Below are 22,071 nucleotides of genomic sequence, written 5' to 3'. Positions count from 1 at the left end.
TCTCTCTCAGAATATATTCTGAGATGGAAGCAAAAATATCACTTTTGCAAAGCCATTTCCATTCTTCCAAAGGTCTGTTGGTAAATTATTCTTACTGATCTTTCCATCTTTCTGGCCTGTGCATACACACCTAACCCATACTAAATTTCACCAGATGGCATTTTATTTCTTTAAAGTAAAGCAGTCGTGGGTTTAGACAGTTGAATTTTTAAACTTCTGTATTTACTGAAAGTGCATATGGTGCTATATGGACAAAGAAATTGTGCTGAAAGAAAAACATTTCTGTCCGCAAGTACCTCATAATTTCCCAGAGGAATAAAAATGTGCACTTATGTGGTGTATGTCTCACAAAATCTTATATGGCTTTAATTTTCTTTCTCTGCTAAAAAATAGATATATGTGTATTGTGTGTACCTGGAGGTTGTACTATTTTAAATTCTTCTTTTGGTTGCAAATAAAATGGTTACACAAAATGTGATCGCTTGCCAAAGTGATCCGTAAGTGATTTCTAGAAGAAAATGAAACATAAACCCAACCTTGTTAAAAAAAAAAAAAAAAGACAACTAAAACCTCTGTATGTCAACGTAAGCAGATGTTGGTGTAGAATTTACAAGGATGAGAAGGCTATAAAACCTCCCTTGAGCCACTCACAGTTCATTTCAAGGCCAAGAACGCCCCCAAAATCTGTTTCTAATTTTACAGAAATCTTTTGAAATTTGGCCCGGTATTCAAAAGTCCGTGGAAAGAAAAAAACCTTGTCCTAGCTTCAGCTTCCAACTCTGAAGACAGACTTGCTTCTTTCAACGGTTTTCACAGATCCGGTGACCTACGCTCTGAAGTCAGAATTAGCTAACTTTCAAAAACATCTGGAAAAATGAAGGTTAGTATATGCAGCCTCAGGTGTTGCTAAAGAAGGAGGACTGGCTGAGTTGAGTTCGATCACAGTTTTCTATTGTTTAGAAGGTGAGGATTTGTACATAAGTATGTACTTCCTGGAGTGGGTTGGGATTGGGAGATTGTTCTAAATATACTGTAGAAACATTTGTCCTTACAGAGCTGGGAGAATTCCAGCAATTATAGCCAGATCAGTGGAAAACAATCAAAGGCTTTGTGGGGAGGGAGAAATAGGGTTTCGGTGTAAACAAAATCTTGCCATTTCTACTATTTAACAGAATCTGTGTATATGTCAATTTTCTATATTTTATGTAGACATGGTTAAAAATTGTATTTGGAGTTGCCACTTCTGCTGTGCTTGCTTTATTGGTGATGTGCATTGTCTTACGTCCTTCAAGAGGTAAGAATTTTCTCTGATTTGCTCTATCTGCCTAGGATAGCTCGGAAAGTGCACTAATGCATGGTCACAAGTGATTGAACATTTCTTAAGTGCTTATTTCCCAAAGTAAGTCTGTTATTTCTAAGAAGACATATAAGCTCACAGATATGTTGTTGAGCAACCAGAAATACTGAGGAATTTAAGGCACGAGTAGGAAGAGATTCCCAGGATTACTTCAGCAATAGAAAAACCTAAGCACTATTCCGTATCACCCCCACACCCCCCACAATATCTGCTAAATTACAAGTCTGGACAGGCCTTTAGAGAAAATATTTTTAACTAACATTTCTTTTCATTATTGTAAAGATAAGTAAGAATGGAAAAGTCAAAACAGAACCTATGGAGTTTTGTATTATGAGACTTTCCAAAAACGTAGGGAGGCAGCAGCAAATAGAGATCCCAGGAATAGCTACAGAAAAGGTGAAATTGTTGCTCTAGATGCAGTAGCAATGAAAAATCAGATTAGAAGACTATTATCAAGAAAGCATTAAGTGATAAATCAATCCTTTTAGAAGATTAACATTGATTTCAGTTTGCTGTAAGATGGAAGATACTATGAACTGATACTGGGGCTAGTTTGAATTTAAATTAAGACTCTGTCCACAAATAACCCAGTGATATTAGGGGAATATGTTCTTAGGAAATGGTTGATGAAGAGAAGCTCAAATTCTAAAACAGGAAAAATTACAACAAAAACAGGTCTTGTGTCTTGGGGTCTAGGGGAAGGGGGAAAGTTTGTACTAATAAATGTTAAAAAAAAAAGCTTATGATAGCTAAGATGGGAAATATTTTTGGTTACAGATTAACTGACAGTAAAGGAAGACCAATGGTAAGCCTTTAGCTAAAAAATGATCTGTTGTTCTAAAAAATGAAATATAGAAAAATATTTTGAAAAGTTCAACATGCTAGTGGGATTTTCACAGAATTACAAAATGGAGAAGTTAATCAATAAGATGAAAACAGTGTTCTTATATCTTCAGTGTTAATCTTTAGTCCTTATTTCTGCTATCTGCTGGCATTTGATTACTCTTAGGATGCTGAGATGTGTGTGCGCGTCCATATTTTTCATGGTTTTTCAGGTTAAAATTTTTTTCAGACCAGTGTCTCACCTCAATGGTTTTGGGCCATATTTCCCTCATATGAGTAACTGTCAGATGGCAGATTAAGTCCAATTGGCCTATTGAATGCTAATCCATTCAAAATTAACTCCTTCTTTGGAAAGAAAATCACCAATACTTGAAATTAACATTTTGCTCCCTCAAAAATTAATGTTCTGAGAACAAAAGTGTATGGAAATTATTGTGAGCTTACCTCATGTCCACAGGCAAGACTGGATTGCAATGGCACTTTGGAATTTAAGCCATAATTTTTCATGAGCAACATACTATAGTTACACATTTATAAAAAGTATGTAAGTATACGACACATAGAAATTTGTGCAATTATACACAATCTCAATCCTTACTTTCTTCCCAAGTTTAGACATGTATCTTATACCCATAAATATATGTTATAAACTACATATAGTATAAAATGTCTGTCATTTATAACAGTTTTCTGTTTCAACCAACAAGATTATTCTCAGGGCAAAGTAATTTCCTAAAAGAGTCAAATAATCAAATTAAACTTTAGATGAAATTTTATTACTCTGAGCAACAGAAAAATCATAAAAAAGCTGAGAACTGTATCTTTTCTATCTATAATATTCTCTGTCTATTCTAAGTTGGCTGAAGAACTTCTCAGAATGCCACTCAAATAATTTGTACATGGGACTACTCATTGCCCCATTTCCTGAGCAGGACCAGGGTCAAAGCCCTCCTTCCCACACATCTGTGTACAGGCAGCCCTGATGCTCAGTGCATCCTTCTGACCTCCCCTCCTGACTTCTCACCCCACTCCTTAATCACCCCAGGTCTGGAGCTTCCCTCTCACCTCTGCCCAGTGCCTGGTGAGAGTAGCATCTAAGGTACTAAGGCAGGAGAAGGGAAGGAGGAACAGAGAACTCAACGCCAAGTTAGCTTCCAGTTAGCCTTCTCACACTTCCTCAGAAATCCCATTACCTCACATTGGCCTGAGGTGGCCTCATATTCTTAGCCCAGGATCTCTGCGCCAGCGTATAAATAGTCTTCCTTTGAGAAACTTAAAGACCTGCTTAAGAAACCTGGGTTCACTTATTTATTTATTATCGAAGTAAATCCCACCAATGACCTACCCATCATTGTGCCAGTTGCCGGGGAAACAAAGGTGCAGTGGTCTAGATTTCCTTGTGAAAGACAAGGTAAAAACCCCCCATGGAAGCATGGTCATCACCACCAAAGGGATTTCTGCTGGTCCATCCCCACCAGGTCCCAGTGAAAGAAGGGGAGATATGGGCTTGTCCACAAAGGGAGAAGGTCCCAGAAACACCAGCTTCAGTTCATAAAAGAGCTGTGGAGGAATTAGGCAGGATTTTAGGAACAAATAGGAAAATGTAGTGGTGAAATGAAAAAGATCCATTTAGTTCACCCACATAAGGGACAACTTTTTTGGAAACTTCCAAAATTTCCTATTTTTATTTGCACCAAATGGGAAACACACATGGGTTTCTATTCCTTAGTCCCAGGCCATCCCCTTTTGCCTCAGTCTACCCCTGTTCCATGGCTGCCCTTTCTATTCTCCTGCCTCTATTCACTTCCTCTTTTCTTCCGAAGCATCACTCCACTTCCCCTGTGAAGATGCAACCAGGCCAAGAACAGAAACTAACCTCCACACCTTCCCCTCATTTTTGCCAACCCCAAAGACAAATGCACAGATCTTGTTTCAAGAGATTTCCTGAGATAAACACAAACACACAAAAAATTGGAATTGGAAAGTGATAAATGTTCCAGAATTTCAAAAGTAAATTCTATATGGCCTTGCCTCACAATTTACAATCTCTGAATTCCTGGACCTGAGTTTGTGAAATTTGTGTGTGAAGGGACGGGTAGGCATGAACTGCACTCCCCTTGACTTCTATTGAGTGTAGAGCTTCCCACATGAGGATAAGCAAATGTTCCATAGATATTAGCTATTATTTTTCTACAATTTAACATAAGTAGCTGCTGAAATAATGACAGCTAGAATTTTATTGTGGTCTTCATCCTACTATACATATAACACAAAGATGGCAAGTAGGCCCTACTGTGTGATGTATTCCAATTTCAACAATGTTCTCAATTCTGAGAGTATGGAGTCTTTACCCCTGGGTATCAGTCCTGTTCCTAACCCCCACCACCTTGGCTCAAAAACAAATATTTTTCAGAAACTTTTGCGTGCAAGGCACTCATACAGGACACTGGCAGCTCTGACGCAAAAGCAAGAGAGAAAAAAGTGAGAAGATAAAGGAGGCTGGAGATGGGGGTAGAGGATAAAGTTGAAGGAAAAAAAAAAAGAAGAGGGGGGAAATGCAGTGGAGAGGAATTGGAAGTTCTCCTGGGCGGTGCCTCTAGACCGCCCAATGAAAGGAGAACCACTGTAAGGCCAGCCTCAGATCTCCCTGAAATCCTTTGTCTACCTTTAAACGTTTTGCCTTTTCTGTTGTTTTGGGTGTGCAGTGTTTTATACAAATTTGTATAGTTGCTAGTTTTTAAAAATTGGCAGATTTCACATAAAAATCTTAGATTCTTGACTCCTCTTTAAATATTAGATCTGGCAGCATTGGGCCCAGGGTAATAGTTAGTTGAGAAGTACGTGCTATCTTTAGATGGGCAATGCATTCTCCAGCCTGCCACAGACCCTACAACTTTGTGTTTTATTGTGCTCAAGCTACCACATTCATTTACAATATCTACCTGATTTCTAGAAAAAGTTGGATTTTTTTTAAAGATTTTATTTATTTATTTGAGGTACAGATAGAGAGAGAGCACAAGCAGGAGGGAGGGGCAGAGGGAGAGGGAGAAGCAGGCTCCCCGCTGAGCTAGGAGCCCGATGTGGGGCTCGATCCCAGGACCCTGGGATCATGACCTGAGCCGAAGGCAGATGCTTAACCGACTGAGCCATGCAGGCGCCCTGAAACAGTTTGATTTTTAACCCTTGGACTGGAAGAGGTATATGGTTCCTCCTGGATTAAAAATAACAATCTACTGAATATGAAAAGCCTGAGATGAACAGCCCACAGTTATCCAATATCCCCAATGTCCAGTCCACTGTGGTTCCTAGACATGTCGATTATTTGTCCAACAATTATTTGTTAAGCACCTTCCAAAAAATTGCCACTGGTCTAGGGCATGAATAACAAGGTCTCCACCCTTAGGAAAGAGCAGTCTGATAATAAGCAAGTAAACAAATATGTAAGATATTTCAAATTCCTTAAAGTGTTACATAGAACAAGTAGAGTGAGGGTTGTGTTAGACCTCTAAGGCTGCCAGAACAGAATACCACAGACTGGGTGGCTTCAACAGCTGACATTTATTTTCTCCCAGTTCTGGAAGCTAGAAGTCCAGGATCAGGGTGCAGACAGGTTTGGTTTTTTTGGAAGCTTCCCTCCTTTGCTTGTAGATGCCTGCCTTCTCTCTGTGTCCTCACATGGCCTTTTCTCTATGCACACATACTCCTGGTGCCTCTTCCTCTTCTTATAAGGACACCAGTTATACTGGATTAGGGCTCCACTATTATATTTTATATAATCTTAATTATGTGCCTCCTTAAGGGCACTGTCTCCAAACACAGTCACACTGATGGTTAGAGCTTCAGTCTTTGAATTTGGGGGACACAATTCAGTCTGTAATGAAGCTTGTCCATGAGGCTTCTCTGAGGTGATATTTGAGCTGAGACCTTAAGGACAGAGAGGACAGAATCCTTAATGCAGGGATAAATTCTCAATGCAGAGGAAAATGCAGGCACAAAGTCCCTGAGGCAGGAAAGTGAATTCAAGGAGCCAAAAAGAGAATGATAGCTGTGAGGTCGAGTTACATAAACAAGTTAACACAGGAAAATATGTATATACATATGTATTTACAATTATACACACATATAAAAAATGTATAGTGATTGCTTACTTAGCTAGGTAATGCTCTATACAATTCTTTTCAGGAGCTATCTGAAACCATAGACAATTTAGATAGAACAGAAATCAATATTTTGCAAGAAGAAATATAATTTAGAATGTCTGCATGTTAGGCAGAAATCTATTGTTGTTGTTATGATTATTATTACTACTATAACCTCAGTCATCACTTTTTTGTAAAATAAGATACATGCGAGACAAAATCGTCTTCAAAGGAGAAGTGAATATGTTTTTAAGGCTTGAAATTTTCCCAGTATCAACATTCAGAACTGTGAAACAGACTCCCTCAAACATCTTAAGGGTTTTAAGCTTATTTTTTCACTGTTCTTTTGGAGGAAATCTGGGGAAGTCTGAAGGGTTGAAGAAAAGGTTCAGAAAGTTCACAGACATAAAGGAGCTTTTGAGTTGAGTGTAAATAAATCAACTTTGCAGATTATATTTCCGTAATTTGCACTTGGATTTTAAAATCACAGAAGATGAATCTTGGCAAACTTTCTCCAAGTTTTGCCAAATTCTAAATAATATAGAAAATAATCCCAGTCTTTGGATGAATCCCATAATGCAGAGGAGTTTACCTGTCTCTGATTTCCAAAGCGAATTGTGTTACAACTTACACAAGAACATCTAGCCATAGACACACCTTGAAAAAAAAAAAAAGTTCTAAAGCTCAAATCGGGGATGTGTAATCTGGGATAAAAGTTTTTAAGAGCCAGAGACAGTCAAAATGAGATTTAAAATATATTGTAATAGTTAACACAGTAGGCACAAATTGAAATGATCTTTCCATAAGATAATCAAATACTAATCAGTCTTTTGTTTAAAATTTATTCCCTATTTATATGTAGAGGAAAAAACTTATTTTTCATTTCAGTATCCTTGCAAAATAATAAAAACTATGTAGTAAAAACAGAATAACTTACAGCTGTTATTAATCTTTATTTCTATTAGTCATAAGAAGAATATGATTGCTTAGTATCTAAATTAAATTTTTTCGTACAGATTATGATTTTATACTTGGTAGAAAACCTGATGTGATAGAACTCTTTAAAGGAACAGGATTGGGCACCTGGGTGGCTCAGTTGGTTAAAGGAACAGGATAGATATACAATGGAATATTACTCAGCCATCAAAAAGAATGAAATCTTGCCATTTGTAACAACATGGATGGAGCTAGAGGGTATTATGCTACAAAGATGTCACAAGAAAAAAAATTACAGACCAATATATCTTATGAATATAGATGAAAAAATCCTCAACAAAATACTAGCAAACCAAATTCAGCAACATCTAAAGGATTGTATACCATTACCATGTGGAATTTATCCAAAGAATACAAGATTGGTTTAACATCCAAAAATCAATTACTATAATAAACTGCATTAATAGGAGAAAGGACAAAAACCACATGATTATCTCAACAGACACAGAAAAGGGATTTAACGAAATCTAGCACCCTTTCATTATGAAAACACTCAGCAGACTAAAAATAGGAGGAATTTCCTCTTTCTGATAAAGGACATCTACAAAAAACTCACAGCTAACATCACAGTGATAAAAGATTCAGTGCTTTCCCCCTAATACTGAGAACAACACAGCATTTCTGCTCTCAGCCGCTTCTGTTCAATATTTTTTGGTGGTTGTACCAGAGCAATTAGGTAAGGAGAAGAAATAAAAAGTATTCAGACTGGAAAGGAAGAAGTAAATCTATTTCTATTTGCAGATGACATAATCTGGTTTATAGAAAATCTCAAGGAATTCACCAAAAAACTATTCAAACTAATAACTTTAGAAAAGTTGCAAGACACAAGATCAATATATAAAAATCAACTGCATTTCTATACATTAGCGATAAACGATACAAAAAGATCTAAATAATGGAAAGACATCTTACGTAAACTTAATAATCAGAAAACTAAATATTTTTAAAATGGCAATACTCCCTAAATTTATCTACGGCTTAAGTATAATTCTTAAATGTAATTCTTATCCAAATCCCAATAACTTGCAGAAATTGACAAGCTGAACCTAAAATTCATACGGAAATGAAAAGGACCCAGAATAGCTATCTTGAAAAAGAACAAAGTTGGAGGAATCACACTTGCTTATTTCAAAACTTACTACAAAACTTACATAATCAAAATAGTGTGATGCCTGCATAAGGATACACATATAGATCAACGGAATATAATTTAGAGTCCAAAACTAAGTCACATATATATATATATATATATATATATATATATATATATATATTTCATTGATTTTTTGGTAAGGGTGCCATAACAATTTAATGGAGAAAGTTTTTTCAACAAATGGTATTGAGACAACTGGATATCCAGATGCAAAAACAACAACAACAACAAAAAAACCAGGCTGGACTTCCTTCCTCACACAATACATAAAAATTAACTCAAAATGGATCAGAGACTTAAATGTAAAAGCTAAATCTATAAAAGTCTTTTTTAAAGATTTTATTTATTTATTTGAGAGAGAGAGAGAAAGAGAGAGCATGAGTGGGGTGAGGGGCAAAGGGAGAAGCAGACTCCCTGCTGAGCAGGGAGCCCAATGTGGGGTTTGATCCTGGAACTCCGGGATCATGACCTGAGCCAAAGGCAGATACTTAACCTACTGAACCACCCGAGTGCCCCTAAATCTATAAAAGTCTTAAAACAAAACATAGGAATGAATCTTCATGTTCTTGGATTAGTCAATGGTTTCTTAGATAAGACCAAAAACACAAGCAACAAAAGAAAAAGTATATATATTGAACTTCATTGAAATTTAATGCTTTGGGGTTACAAAGGATACCATCAAGAAAGTGCAAAGACTACCCACAAAATGGGAAAAAATGTTTGCAAATCATATACCTGATAAGGAACTTGCATCCAGAATGCATAAAGAACTCTTAAAAATCAATAATAAAAAGGCAAATAACCCAATTTAAAAATGGACAAAGGATAAACATCCCCCCCAAAAAAGGTATACAAATGACCAATAAGCACATGAAAAGATATTTAGCATCATTAGCCATTAGGAAAATGTAAATTAAAACCTGAATGAAATACCAGGAATGAAGTTGTAGGTGGAACAATTTGGCATCCATTATAGTCTATCTATTGAGAAATGGCTTGGCCTTGGGGGTGCAATAGAAATGGAGAAAAGCAGACAGAGAGAGAGAGATTTTGGAGACTGAGTTATCAGGCTTGGGTGTCGGACAAAGGCAATAAGGAAAGGGGGGGTCAAGGATATCTCCCAGGTATTTGAGTTGAGGAACCCTATGGATGATACTGCTATTAACTTAGAGAAGTCTGGAGGGACAGCATGGAATTCTTTTATTCTTAGCTTTCAACATTTTGATTTTGAAATGCCCGAGAGACGTGCAAGCAGAGATGTTAAGGAGGAGGTTTAATAGACAGGTCTGGAATCCAGAGAAGAAATCCACTGGAGGTCAGGTGTGGGAGCGATAGTGGCAGTGAGTCAGCCCAAGGATATGGAATAGAAATCCTGGGAGAATGAAATGGCTGAGGAAAGTAGTTCTTCCTCAGACCCCAAGGAACACCAATATGAGCCACACCAAAATCGGAAGTAGAGACTAGAGGAAGCTGAGCTGGCAAAGGAGACTGAATGAGCCTTCAAAAATAGACAAGCCTGGTGATGGGTATTAAAGAGGGCACGTTCTGCATGGAGCACTGGGTGTTATACGCAAACAATGAATCACGGAACACTACATCAAAAACTAATGATATAATGTATGGTGATTAACATAACATAATAAAATTAAAAGAAAAAATAGACAAGGTTTGCTTTCACCTTCAGGGTCACCCAAATGGCATCTACTGTTCCTGTTCTTATACATTATGTTGATCATATCTTCTGATCTTCAAAGCTTTAGAGATCATGAAAAAATGCCCTAATTAAAATAACATAGCACGACAATCATATAATACACAAATGGACTTAAAAAAACCCTGACAATTCCTTTGACTTACGTTGTACAGTGTTATTTGTAGAGAGAACCATGGAAAATTGCTTTCAGAAACTGGGAGCTACTACGTTCTTCAGTGACCTCTTTGCTTTGACGAAGCTCAAATTGCCTCATTTTCTCTCAACCTACATTTTGAGGTATAATTATTCTAACCTCTTGTGTGTTGCTTGGTTCTTGGCCTTATTTCTGTGTTTGTTTTGTTCTGTTGTTGTTGCTCTGACGTGTGCTTTCACTTTAAATCATAGTATAATAATAAAATGCCAGCCTCTCAGATCAGATGGAGTTGATTTAAACTCCATCTCTGTTATGTATTAGGCAAGCTACTTTACTTCTCTGATTTCCACTTCCTAATCAGTAAAATGGTGTTAATAATAGGACTTATGTCCAAGAGTTGCTGTGAGTATTTAATGGGACCAACGCGTGTAGCGTGCTTGTTACTTATAAGAACTTAGTAAATTATTACTGGTCTAAAGCTGCCTCAGATCTATTTTTTTTTTCAGAGTTGTCAGCCTTTGCTGAAATATAATATTAGTTTGTAAATAGTGTATCTCACACGCTAGTATTTTCTACACTCGCCCTCGCGGTGCTCACTCCATATGAAGTGATGTCTGGAGGTGACGCCTCCTCCCAGACAGTCTGCAGAGCCCACAGAAACACGGGTGTGTGTGCCTGGGAGCGCTGGTCACTTTCCTTGAGGTGGCTCATAAGCAACACTTCCAAATCAAGTTCGGGAGTGAGAACAAAATGAGCTGCCACCTATTTGTGTGCCCACCTAATAAACCATATTTTCTCATTTAGTTTATGATGAATATTAGAGCTAACATCAGATGTCTCCACTCTGACACTTATTCTTAATTTTTCAGGACTGGAAAATTAAATGGCAGAAATAGAAACAGAATCCTAATAATGAATACACAAAGTTTTAAGAAAGAATTACGAAAATAGTGAATCACTACTTATGAATCATTTTTGTGAATTGTAATTTCTTGGATTTGTAATTGAAATAATTTTCAGCTTTGCTTTAGTAAGTTGAAAATGCAAATAATTAAAGTACAGTTAATTAGAGTGTTTAAGCAATGTATGAGTAACTTGTGCCAAAGATAGGCCAAAATGAATTTAAGGGCACTGTCAGGAATTCAGTGTTAATCAAGTGAGTGTCAGTTACGTATAGAAGAGATATGCTTTCAGAATTCATTTGTGCTTCTGCTCAATTATTTAAAGTTTTAAAATTATGGATGTCAAAACTAAACTTCCAAAATAATCAGAAGATTATATTTCAAAATTAAAACATTATTTGGAAAAAAGCATGAAAATCTATTTATTCATTCCATAACTATTAGTGGAATATTTTTCAAGTGACTGGAACTTGTTTAGTGTGATTGATGTCATGGAGTGGCACTTTATACTGATTTAGACACATACACACACACTCACACCATTAGAAAACAATGACCTCCATGCTTTCCCTGCAATCTTCCTTTAATCTAATCTGGGGCAGAATCAGTCTCCTTACCTTTCCTTCATTCTTCAAGGATCAGCAGAGGGAACATACCTAAAGAAGAGTCCATTTGGACATAGCCTCAAAACAATGAGCAAGAAGACTGAATAGGGGCATAAATGTTAAGGAAGACCATTAACATTCCTTGAAAGCCAGGATCCACACTTGGTTGTAGGGTATCTATGGATTGGTATGCAGGCCAGCCCCACCCACGTACCAGGAGTTTATAGGCAAGGAGCGATTTCACTGATAGGCACAGGAGTTCACTGAAACAAGTAGATGGAATGAAATCACTAAATTGCAGAATCATCCACTGGAGGGCTTGGTAAAAATAAAAGCTACCAGGGCCTCAAGGCCTAGAGATTCCAAACCAATAGGTTTGGGATAAAGACTAGGAATCTGTTTTTCAAAAACACTCCAAGTGACTCCAAGGACTAAATTTTTTATACATTCTGTAAATGAAGACATGTCCAGGTAGAAGAGTGTATATTTGAAATTCACAACATGGACAGGAAGGTAAAGAGTAAGGGCAGGCATATTTTTGTGGGAGAATTAATGAAAGTAAGTTAACATAAAATCTGTTCAGTTGATTTATTTCTTCATTCAACAAGTATTTATCATGGTCCCACTCTATGCCAAGTACTGTCCTGGCTACTGGGCATATAGTAGTGAGAAAAACCAAATACAGACTACTGTCATCGGTAAAGACCTAGGCCTTATACAACTTGCATAAATATAGAGATGAAAACGGTTCATGTACAATAAATTCAGGTAAGTATTGAGATAGCAATAAGCCAATGACATTTTCATAGAGCCCAATGGAAGGTCATTTCTGCTGGTAGCTGATATAGGGATTAACACTGATAGTGTAGTGAAACGTAATTATTTTTATGGCCTTTCTAGATGTCAAAGAACCAAAGCCTGGATTGGAATTTCTGAGTAAACTTCATGTTTCATAACTCATAATATGTGACCTAATGTAGCTTCTCAGAACAGATGCATTACTCCATTGCATTGATGAACATTCGGTCATTTTCAGGAGAAAGAAAAGAATGCCTAATTTAAATTCTTCCAATTTGATTTGGTATTACTCTGATCCCAGCCTGGCTCTGGTATAATCACAGCTTCCGAGCCTTGGCTATACCACATGGGAGGTTAAGAGCAATTGCCTACCCTAAATCTATGCCATGAACCTTACTTATTTCCATATCAATATAGCTGGCTCCTCTGGATATGTTTTCTGTACATCCACTCATCTCTTCTTGGGTGCTGCTGGGGCTTATTATCATTATAGTAATTAGTAGTATAATAAATACATGTTTAAAATTGCTTTTCAGATATTTTGAGTCATAATAGGACATATGCTAAGTTCTATATATAGATTATTGGCATTTATTAGCTACTATGCACCCATTTAAAATAAATGACTAACTAAGAAGTAATAGTAAATACACTTTAATGTAACTTTCCCGGATAATCTGAATTAGAAGTTCTAACAGAGTAAATAACAAATCCCTAAAATCTTTTTGAGAAATCTGACAAGAATCAGCATGATTTTTAATGATATGAAAAGGAAAATGAGTAGGTATTCTAAAAATAATTTGAAACTCTTGTTGTTTTATAAATTTCATTTATCTATATGTGTGATATTAGTACTAAGTCTATTTATGATCATAATTGTGATATTTCGGTTATGGAGCTCTAAGATGACCAAAATGTTCAAGCACAACTGATGAATTTCATGATAGTAAAATGAAAGTGAACATTAATTATATATACTAATAGTCTAATCTGAAACACCATTTCCCTTACTGTGATTTTATTTTATTGTTTTTTAAAAAGATTTTATTTATTTATTTGACAGAGAGAGCACCCACACGCAGGGGGAGCAGCAGGCAGAGGGAGAGGGAGAAGCAGGCTCCCCACCGAGCAGGGAGCCTGACTCGGCACTCAATCCCAGGACCCTGGGATCATGACCTGAGCCGAAGGCAGACGCTTAACCGACTGAGCCACCCAGGCGCCCCTCCTTACTGTGATTTGAGTAGATATTTAAAAACAAAAACAGTTCCAGTGGTCAAATTAGTTTGGGAAACATTGATCAAGAATATTTATTTGGTAGGAGGTTGGGCAAAATGGGTGAAAGAGAGTAGGAGATACAAGCTTCCAGTTATAGAATGAATAAGTCACAGGAGTAAAAGGCACAGCATAAGGAACGTAGTGATACTGTAATAGCGATGTATGGGGACAGATGGTAACTACGCTTGTGGTGAACATAGCATAATGAATGTACACACTTGTTGAATCACTATGCTGTACACCTGAAACTAATGTAACATTGTATGTCAACTATATTCAGATTTTTTAAAAAGGAAAAAATATGGAAAGAATACTGATAAGTTATGATAATAGCAAAAGCTAACATTTATTCACTGATTACCATGTGCCAAGCATAGAGCTTAATGTTTCATTTCAATTAGCTCACTTAATTTAACCTTCTATAGGAATGAAGATTAACTGCTATGAATTTCTCAATTAAGCATAATTGCAAGTAAGGAAAATTATACGCAAGGATATTTAAAGAGGAAAATCTATTATGTAACTCATTAGCCATAATCAAAGCATAACTTATGCTAGACAAAAAAGTAAATAAATAAAAGCAAATAAATAAACCACCAAGGTTATATTTATTTATCGAATTAATATAAAAAAAGTTTTCTAAAAAGAAATTATCTAAGAAGGTTTTTTTTTGGTATTCACTAAATCGAAAATTTTTTTCATCTGTATGTTCAGGATTGTGTAGACATAAATGTATCTCAAAGGAAAGTAATTTCCACTGCAAATAGTGTTAGAATTTCCCCTTAACTATATTAGAAACAGATTGCAATTTACTTTTAGAAGAGTTAAATAAAATTTAATTAAAATACTTCACAAGTATTCTAATGTTATTGTAGTAAAATGGTCTTTTATTCATTGAATAGCAATTATAAAATCACTGGTACATATTTTACACAAGAACATTTAATTAAAAAGAAAAACTTTTATTATGAATAATTGTATGGCATGTATAACCTTACTTAGAATTCAAAGAAAATGTAAGAAGATGAATATCTTAAAAAACAGAATAACTTAGTGTTATTATTTAGTCTATAGTTGCAAAAGGGTTCACCAGCCAGCAGAATTCTTATAGCCACCAGAACAATATTTAGTAAATGAAGAAAATAATTCAGGGTCTTAATTAAGCATATGGAGCATATATACTTCAGTGTGAATCAGTTAAAATAGCTGAAGATGCTATTATCCAGTTGGTCAATTAACTCTTGCCACACGGCTGTACATTTATGTAATTACAAACTCATAGAGCATGTTGAGTCTCGAATTTCAAAAGCCAGTGTGGTAGGACTGGAAGTATTATCACCATTCTCTAGTCCAGTCCTTTATAATAGTACAGGTGAGCAAGCTGTGATGACAAGGATTGACTTACTAAAGCCCTACAGGATATTAGTAGCAGAATGATCCTGCAAAAAAGAGGGCATAAATCTCACCCAACCACCCTCCATTCATCCATCCATCCATCCATTCTTCATTTCATGTATTCATTCATTCAACAAGCAGTAATTAAATGCCTATTATGTTCTAGATACTAGGGATGTGATGGTGAGCAAAACTAGACACGGTCCCTGGCCTTACAGTGACTATTTTGAGAATACCATGGAAGATGGAGAAATATTAATAAAATAATCACTCAAATACATACAAGATTGCAAATCAAGGCAAATGCCTTTTTTAAAAAAGAATGTGGTTTGTGGTAATGTATAATAAGGGAACCAGATCTAAACCAGGGGGTCAGAAGGGGTTTCCCAGAGGAGTGTCTTTTATATTAAGCATTAGAGCCTGAATAGAAGCAATGAGAGGGGAGAAGATGGAAAAAGGAGGAGAAGCCCTGGAGAAAGAAATGAGTATCTGAATAACAGAAAACCCTGTATGTTTGGATTCTAAAAAGTAATGAGAGAGAGGCAAGAAGAGCCAGGAGGGCCATCCCAGACCAGCTAGGGCCTACAGGTCGGACAAACATTTTTGGTCTTTGTCTCAAGAGTTATGGAAAACTATGAGAGAGTTTAGCAGGAGGATAAAGTTATAGCTCTCATCTTCAACAGTTTTATTTTTGCATGGGCAAATACCAGATTCACAAATGCTATTCAAGGTATAGGACATTTTTCTAAGTTTTGGTTCTGTAAGTGATGGCCTGGAGAAGAGGTAGGGTGGGAGGGATGGAGAATGGCAATATGGATATGAAGGAGGATTGGAAGTTGGTTGCCATACTATCCATCTGGCGTATCTGACTGTTTAGGAGCTCTATAATGAATGTGTTCTGAGAATAGAGTCATGTTTGAAAAACACAATTGTTTTGGAAGATTCAAATATAGGTGAAATTTGCTTGTGGTCTGTGAGCTACCTTAGGTGAGGCTTTATATGGCAAACCTCTACTTCTGGAATTTTTAAGATCATCTGCATAGATGATATAGCTTTTGTTGGGGGGTTTTCTGGCCCACTTTCTCTTTATAAAAATCCCAGTCAGGATAAGAAATTATCTAGGTTCATTAATGTCTCCTCTCTTGAGATGTCTGAAGGTAAAGATTTGGGCTGATCGCTTCTGACCAAAGGGGATGCTAAAATATGTCGTTGATAAACCAGTAGTAACCGAAGCCAAGCATCTATGACAAAATGCAATGAACTGCTTAAAAGACTAGGTTTTTAGGTTAGTCTGCTTGCTTTGCAAGGTCTAGAGTTGTTGGATCATCATCTCATCTCTCTGACAACTCTGCATTGCCTGAATAGCATCCTGGCTGCTCCTGGACACCATCATACTTCTTCCAGGCAAGCAAACTGCCTCTCCAGGCCTTCATTAGCCTATCTACTAAGGAGATAACACAGATCTTAAGACAGAAGTTAAACAAGTGTTTAGCAATGGCAAGTCTTTTCTTTTCTTTGTTGTTTTGAGAAAGAGAGAGAGAGAGCACACACATGCAAGGGGGAGGGGCAGAGAGAGAGGGACAGAGAGAATCTTACGCAGGCTTCACACTCAGCATAGAGTCCCACCTGGGGCTCGATCTCACAACCCTGAGAACATGACCTGAGCTGAAACCAATGGTCGGTAGCTCAACCCACTGAGCCACCCAGGTGCCTGGACAGTTCTTTTTCATGACATGAGACAGAACAGATGAGAGACAGGCTCAGGATTTATTTAAGTTATTAATCATCTTTTTTGTAATAATGTTTTTCATTTCTCCCAAAGTTCATGACTCTGAAGGAAGTACAACAAGAGCACTCACACTGAAGGATATTTTAAATGGGACATTTACCTATAAAACATTTTTCCCGAACTGGATTTCAGGTAAGTGAACTATTTCTTTACCTTTTGGGGTTTTAAAAAAATATGTGTTGTTTTTATTTTTAGTGCCAACACATCTCTATGGTAACCGAAGCCATATCCATTGAAATGGAAAGAAAGAGCAATTATTTAGATAAGTCAAATGGCCACCAAAGCACCTTTGACAGAACCATTTGGACTGCATTTACCCAACAGTAATGATGCCAGTTGGAGTTTCAGCAAGAAAGTAAAAGTTGAGAGTACATTGCTAGAATAATCTGAGTATGTTGTATGGTTCTTCAGAATGGGAGATATGCACCTATTTAAGAGAGGTCATAAGAATTTTACCAAAAGAGAAATTCCATTGTCAATCTGGATAATCTGAGAAATGGACAAATCCCACCCTGATAAAACGTCTTTCCCGGGCCACAAAATTGATATTTTCATATAAGTTTCCAAAATAGGGTGTTGTCAAATAAGTCTAATCAAACAAATAGTAAGGTCAACTAAGTTGTTTATGACATTATAGTTTATATCTAAGTACAACTAAACAAATCTGAATATTTTAATTTTTCTCTTTAAAAAATAAAATGCACATCAAATGGGTTTTAAACTAAATCAAACACAGCCTAAATGTAAAGTTTTTTTTTTTACTGCAAAACAAACATACCATTTTAAACTTGTTTATCTTCTTTGTAACACAGAGAAAATTTTATCCCCAAGCACCCTGAACTGGTCATAATAGGGCAGCTACGAGTAAATATGGCATTTTTGTGGAGAGTGGAAAAGAGCATCCTTTCCTCCCTTCCACTGTCAAATTTATTATTTTAAATCTGTCAAAGCAATGTCCTGGACAGGGAAGAAAAACAAAGTAATTCTGTGAAATAAGAGAGGTTTCTCTTTCTTATAAATGTATTTTATATTAAGGGAGATCATTTCAAGTTTGTTTTCCTTCTTGTTTAAAGGACAAGAATATCTTCATCAGTCTACAGATAATGATATAGTATATTACAATATTGAAACAGGAGAATCATATACCATTTTAAGTAATGTCACCATGGTATGTATCCAGCAACATCTTCCTCCTCAAAACTTTGCCATCTCTTCACTGATCAAGGACCAGAGTCCAAACACTCAGCACTTGATCTGGACCTGATCTGCCTTCTTGGCTCCATCTCCCACTAAATTCTCAAATTCTCTCTTCTAGTCACATTAGACAACTGCCCTTGCCTCCTCTCAATCGCCTAGCATCTTTCTTTCTCTGTGGAAAAAGTGTAGCAAGAAACAAGAGTCAAGAACTCAGTCCTTACAAGAGGCAAACTGAGGCTCCGGGTTCTGTCAACTCCCTAGTTATGGAAAAGTTACATAAGGTTCCTCACTACGCCAGCCACGGTGTGCCTCATTTTCTCTCTCTAAAGAGTAGGAAGAATAATCCCTCCCTGGGTTACTGTAAGAGGTAAGTGATGTAACATTTGAATGTGGTAGGACGGCGCCTAACACGGAATACATGCTCAATAAACAAGAGCTATGAAATGTAGATGCATGCTGTTCTATCTCCCGGGCTCTCAGTCCTCCTGCTTTCTCCACCCTCAAAAGCCGGCTAATGTTTTAAATCAAGCTCAGATGATACTCTCCTCCTCTGTGCAATCAATGATCCTCTCATTTGGATTTAAACACTTCTTTTTTTAATGCTTTTCCAATGCTGTATTTATATCTCTTTAATAGAACTTTCTAACTTGCAATACATTACTTATTTTCAAGTTTAACATGTTAAGCTTCTAGAAATCACAGAGTATGTCCTATTTCTCACATCTCCCTCCCATAGTGTTTAATAAATTTCTTTGTATACAGTAAGCACCATGTAAACATTTTTAAAAATTGCATCGAAAGCATATGTATGTAGGAGTATATCAGTTATATGATACCCTTTTAGAACTACACATTTACATGGCTCTGGGTATTTTTTTTTTCTGTATTCTAATCAACGTCTTTATAATTTCAGAAAAGTGTGAATGCTTCAAATTATGGCTTATCACCTGATCGGCAATTTGCATATCTAGAAAGTGATTATTCAAAGGTATGGACTATTTAATCTGGGTATATCTGTCTATATCTCTTACTACTCCACAGTTTGGCTTATAAAAGTAAGAGGAAGCAAGAGTACATCTTTATATCTAAATATTCAAGAAGTTAATGTGGGTTCTCGATGAGCCCCCAAAACATAACTGAAACATATACAAATAATTCAGAATTTGGTGTACTTGTCTGGTTATTACCCAGTAGCAGAAACTACTTTCCTCTGGGGGGAGGGAGGCTGCATTTTGGGACGCTGATATTTATCGAAAATGGGAGAACTATACTTGTATTTCTAAAGCTATTTGACTTCATAAACCATTAGTTAATTCTCACACATTTTAACTTTGTGAAAGTTTATTATTATTGAAAATGGGAAAATCAAGGTGTAGCTTATTTAACTCACTTGTTCAAGTAAGATAATATCCAGGCAGTGGTAGACCAGGGTTTAAATCTATGTGTTCACAAGCCTGGAGTGGGAGTACCCCACCAAACCAAACCACTTACCCTTACTTAATTTCCCGTTCCTGATTGAAGTTGTACAGGGAAGTTAATTATCTTATTTTTTCTACTTATACAACTTGAAGATACTTATTTTTTTGCAAGAAGGCAAAAGAATTTATTATCAAATTAAACTTCTAGTAATTACTTTTAGATAGACAACGTTTTAACTGTCATTTTTCATATCCTATGTGAGATGTAAAACTCTCTTAATATACAGAATGAATAGTTAATTTTTCCTCTCGCCAGCTGTTCTGTCTGCTGATTATTTTCCAATGGACCAGGTCCTGGTCACTAGCAATCTTTAGGAAGACACGTTTCAACCAGTTGGAGTTTCTTTGCCAAGAGTTTGAAAGCTCTTTTAAGAAACAAAATCCAAAATAATACTTGTATAATTCACTAACCACCGAACAAATATACTTAATGAGAAAAAGAGCAGTTGTTTTTTTTTTTTCAGGAGGAATTATAAACTGCATAGTTTCTATTTATTTTTCAATTTCTATTATTTTTAAAAAGTATCATATTTGAACAAGGCAAACATTTTGTAACAAAACTCTGTGTTGAATGAAATTCTTTACCTAACTTTAGAGGGTATCATTGTAATGAACACAGGTGTAGGGTAATCCTTACTGCCATGGAGATCATAGTGGTTTCACTTCAATCAAGGTAAAGCATAAAGGGAAAATTCTTAGGAGAGAGTGTGTCAAAGAAAAGCTTTTTATATTAAGAAATGTCTTCGGATATGCTTTTTATGGAGTGAGGGTTGAATCACTGCTGAGATTAGTTCTGGAACTTAGACAAACAGCACAAAAGTCCACAGTAAAACTCTTTAAATGAAGACTCTTTTGGAATTGAAACATATCCTTCCTAGTGCCTTGTGAAAATTGTCCTTTTATAATTCCGAATCTTGAGTTGAATGATTTGTGATTATACATTATTAACATAAGCTTTTTAAGAATTGTAATTTGTTTTCGTCTCTCTTCTTTCTGACAGCTCTGGAGATACTCTTACACAGCAACATATCACATCTACAACCTCAATAATGGGTAAAATTTCATGATTTCATGTCTATTTATTCATACTACTTACATCTATTATAGTTTTTCAATCCAAATTCTGATTTGAAGTTAAGACTACATTATCTTGTTACTGATCTTAGTTTCTTACTTCTTTACAGTGTATTTGTACCCATAAAACTTAAGAAATTTAAGGAAATACTGTTATGGAATATTTACCTCTTTTTATTTGACTAATATTTTGTGTTTTTATGCACAATGCAGTTTTATTTTCCCTACTTTAGAACACCAAATTATAAATACACCATTTATGGAAGTAAACATATGCACTAACAGTACAAACACAGGAATGGGAATGAGATGCTACTTTCAGGAGAGTAGCTACCTCATTGGAAGGAAGCAGAGGGAAGGAGATGCAATACTAGTTGTACCTGAACATATACTCCATTAATTATTTTAAAAGTAATTGTTTTTAAAATTGCAAAATGTAAGTATTTCTTAAATTTAGGTTGTAGATAAATTGTCTTCTATTATATTATTTTCTTTATTTATTTGTAATGTTTAACTATTCAAAATATTTGCAAAAAAAAAAAGAGTGAGTAGGTAGGCAAATGACCTAGTGAAAGAACTCCTGGCAAAAGGAATAACATGTAAAGGCCCATAGGGAAGGGAGAGCATGGAGTGTTCCAGAAACTCAAAGTAGGTCAGTTGAGTTAAAATTGGAGAAGGGCATGCTGACTAGTGAGAGGTGGTGTAAGGTTAGGAAGGAGCTAGGGCCAGGAAGCAGGGGCCAAATAATAATGAGGAAGCCATTAAGAAGAGTTTAGATGTCGTTCTGATGACAATAGGGAGTCACTGAAGGGTTTTAAATGGGAAATGACATAATCAGATTTACAGTTTAGAAAAATCACTCTAAGTATGGACAATGAATTGGTTTAGTTACTCATCTTAATGTGATATCCTATTGCTGTTATGTAAAAGGGAAAAATAATTTTATGGCTTGAAGAGGTATTGGAAAATTTTATGGTCTATTTCATCTTTTGTCCAGCAAGAGCACAAAAATTCAAAAAAAAATCTACTTGTTTTACATGTTCAGAAAAGAATAACTCTGGTCTTAAACTGTCAAATTAAAAAATAGGAACTGCTACATAAAGTAGAATCTGAATTCATCTAATGTACTCTGAGTTTTTCTCTTGTCTGTATCCATATCATCACCAAATTCAAAAAGTATTTATTGAACACCTACTATGTGAGAAGCATATATGGGAGAGATA

At 36.0% G+C, this 22,071-nt stretch overlaps 1 protein-coding gene across 6 annotated transcripts in view; it reads left to right on the top strand.

Moving 5' to 3' along the window:
• The first annotated feature begins 705 nt into the window (after positions 1–705).
• FAP (fibroblast activation protein alpha) overlaps positions 706–22,071 on the top strand; it is a 71,683-nt gene continuing 50,317 nt past the window's right edge. For 2 of the 6 annotated variants that reach the window (XR_013447160.1, XR_013447159.1), the window contains exons 1-6: positions 706–880; positions 1,210–1,294; positions 17,133–17,231; positions 18,173–18,267; positions 19,210–19,284; positions 20,775–20,827. Coding sequence is in view for 2 of the 6 variants with exons in the window: in XM_036068793.2 (XP_035924686.1) it covers positions 875–880; positions 1,210–1,294; positions 17,133–17,231; positions 18,173–18,267; positions 19,210–19,284; positions 20,775–20,827 (413 nt within the window). In the remaining 4 variants the exon portion in view is untranslated. Of the gene's footprint in view, positions 964–1,209; positions 1,295–17,132; positions 17,232–18,172; positions 18,268–19,209; positions 19,285–20,774; positions 20,828–22,071 lie in introns of all 6 variants that reach the window. The other 4 variants (XR_013447158.1, XR_013447157.1, XM_036068793.2 and 1 more) reach the window with 3 other exon arrangements.

Source organism: Halichoerus grypus, chromosome 4 (genome assembly GCF_964656455.1).
Source record: "Halichoerus grypus chromosome 4, mHalGry1.hap1.1, whole genome shotgun sequence".
In the NCBI taxonomy this organism is placed as follows: domain Eukaryota; kingdom Metazoa; phylum Chordata; class Mammalia; order Carnivora; family Phocidae; genus Halichoerus; species Halichoerus grypus.
The sequence above is the reverse complement of the archived record's forward strand: the minus strand, read 5'-3'. Positions and strand labels throughout refer to the sequence as shown.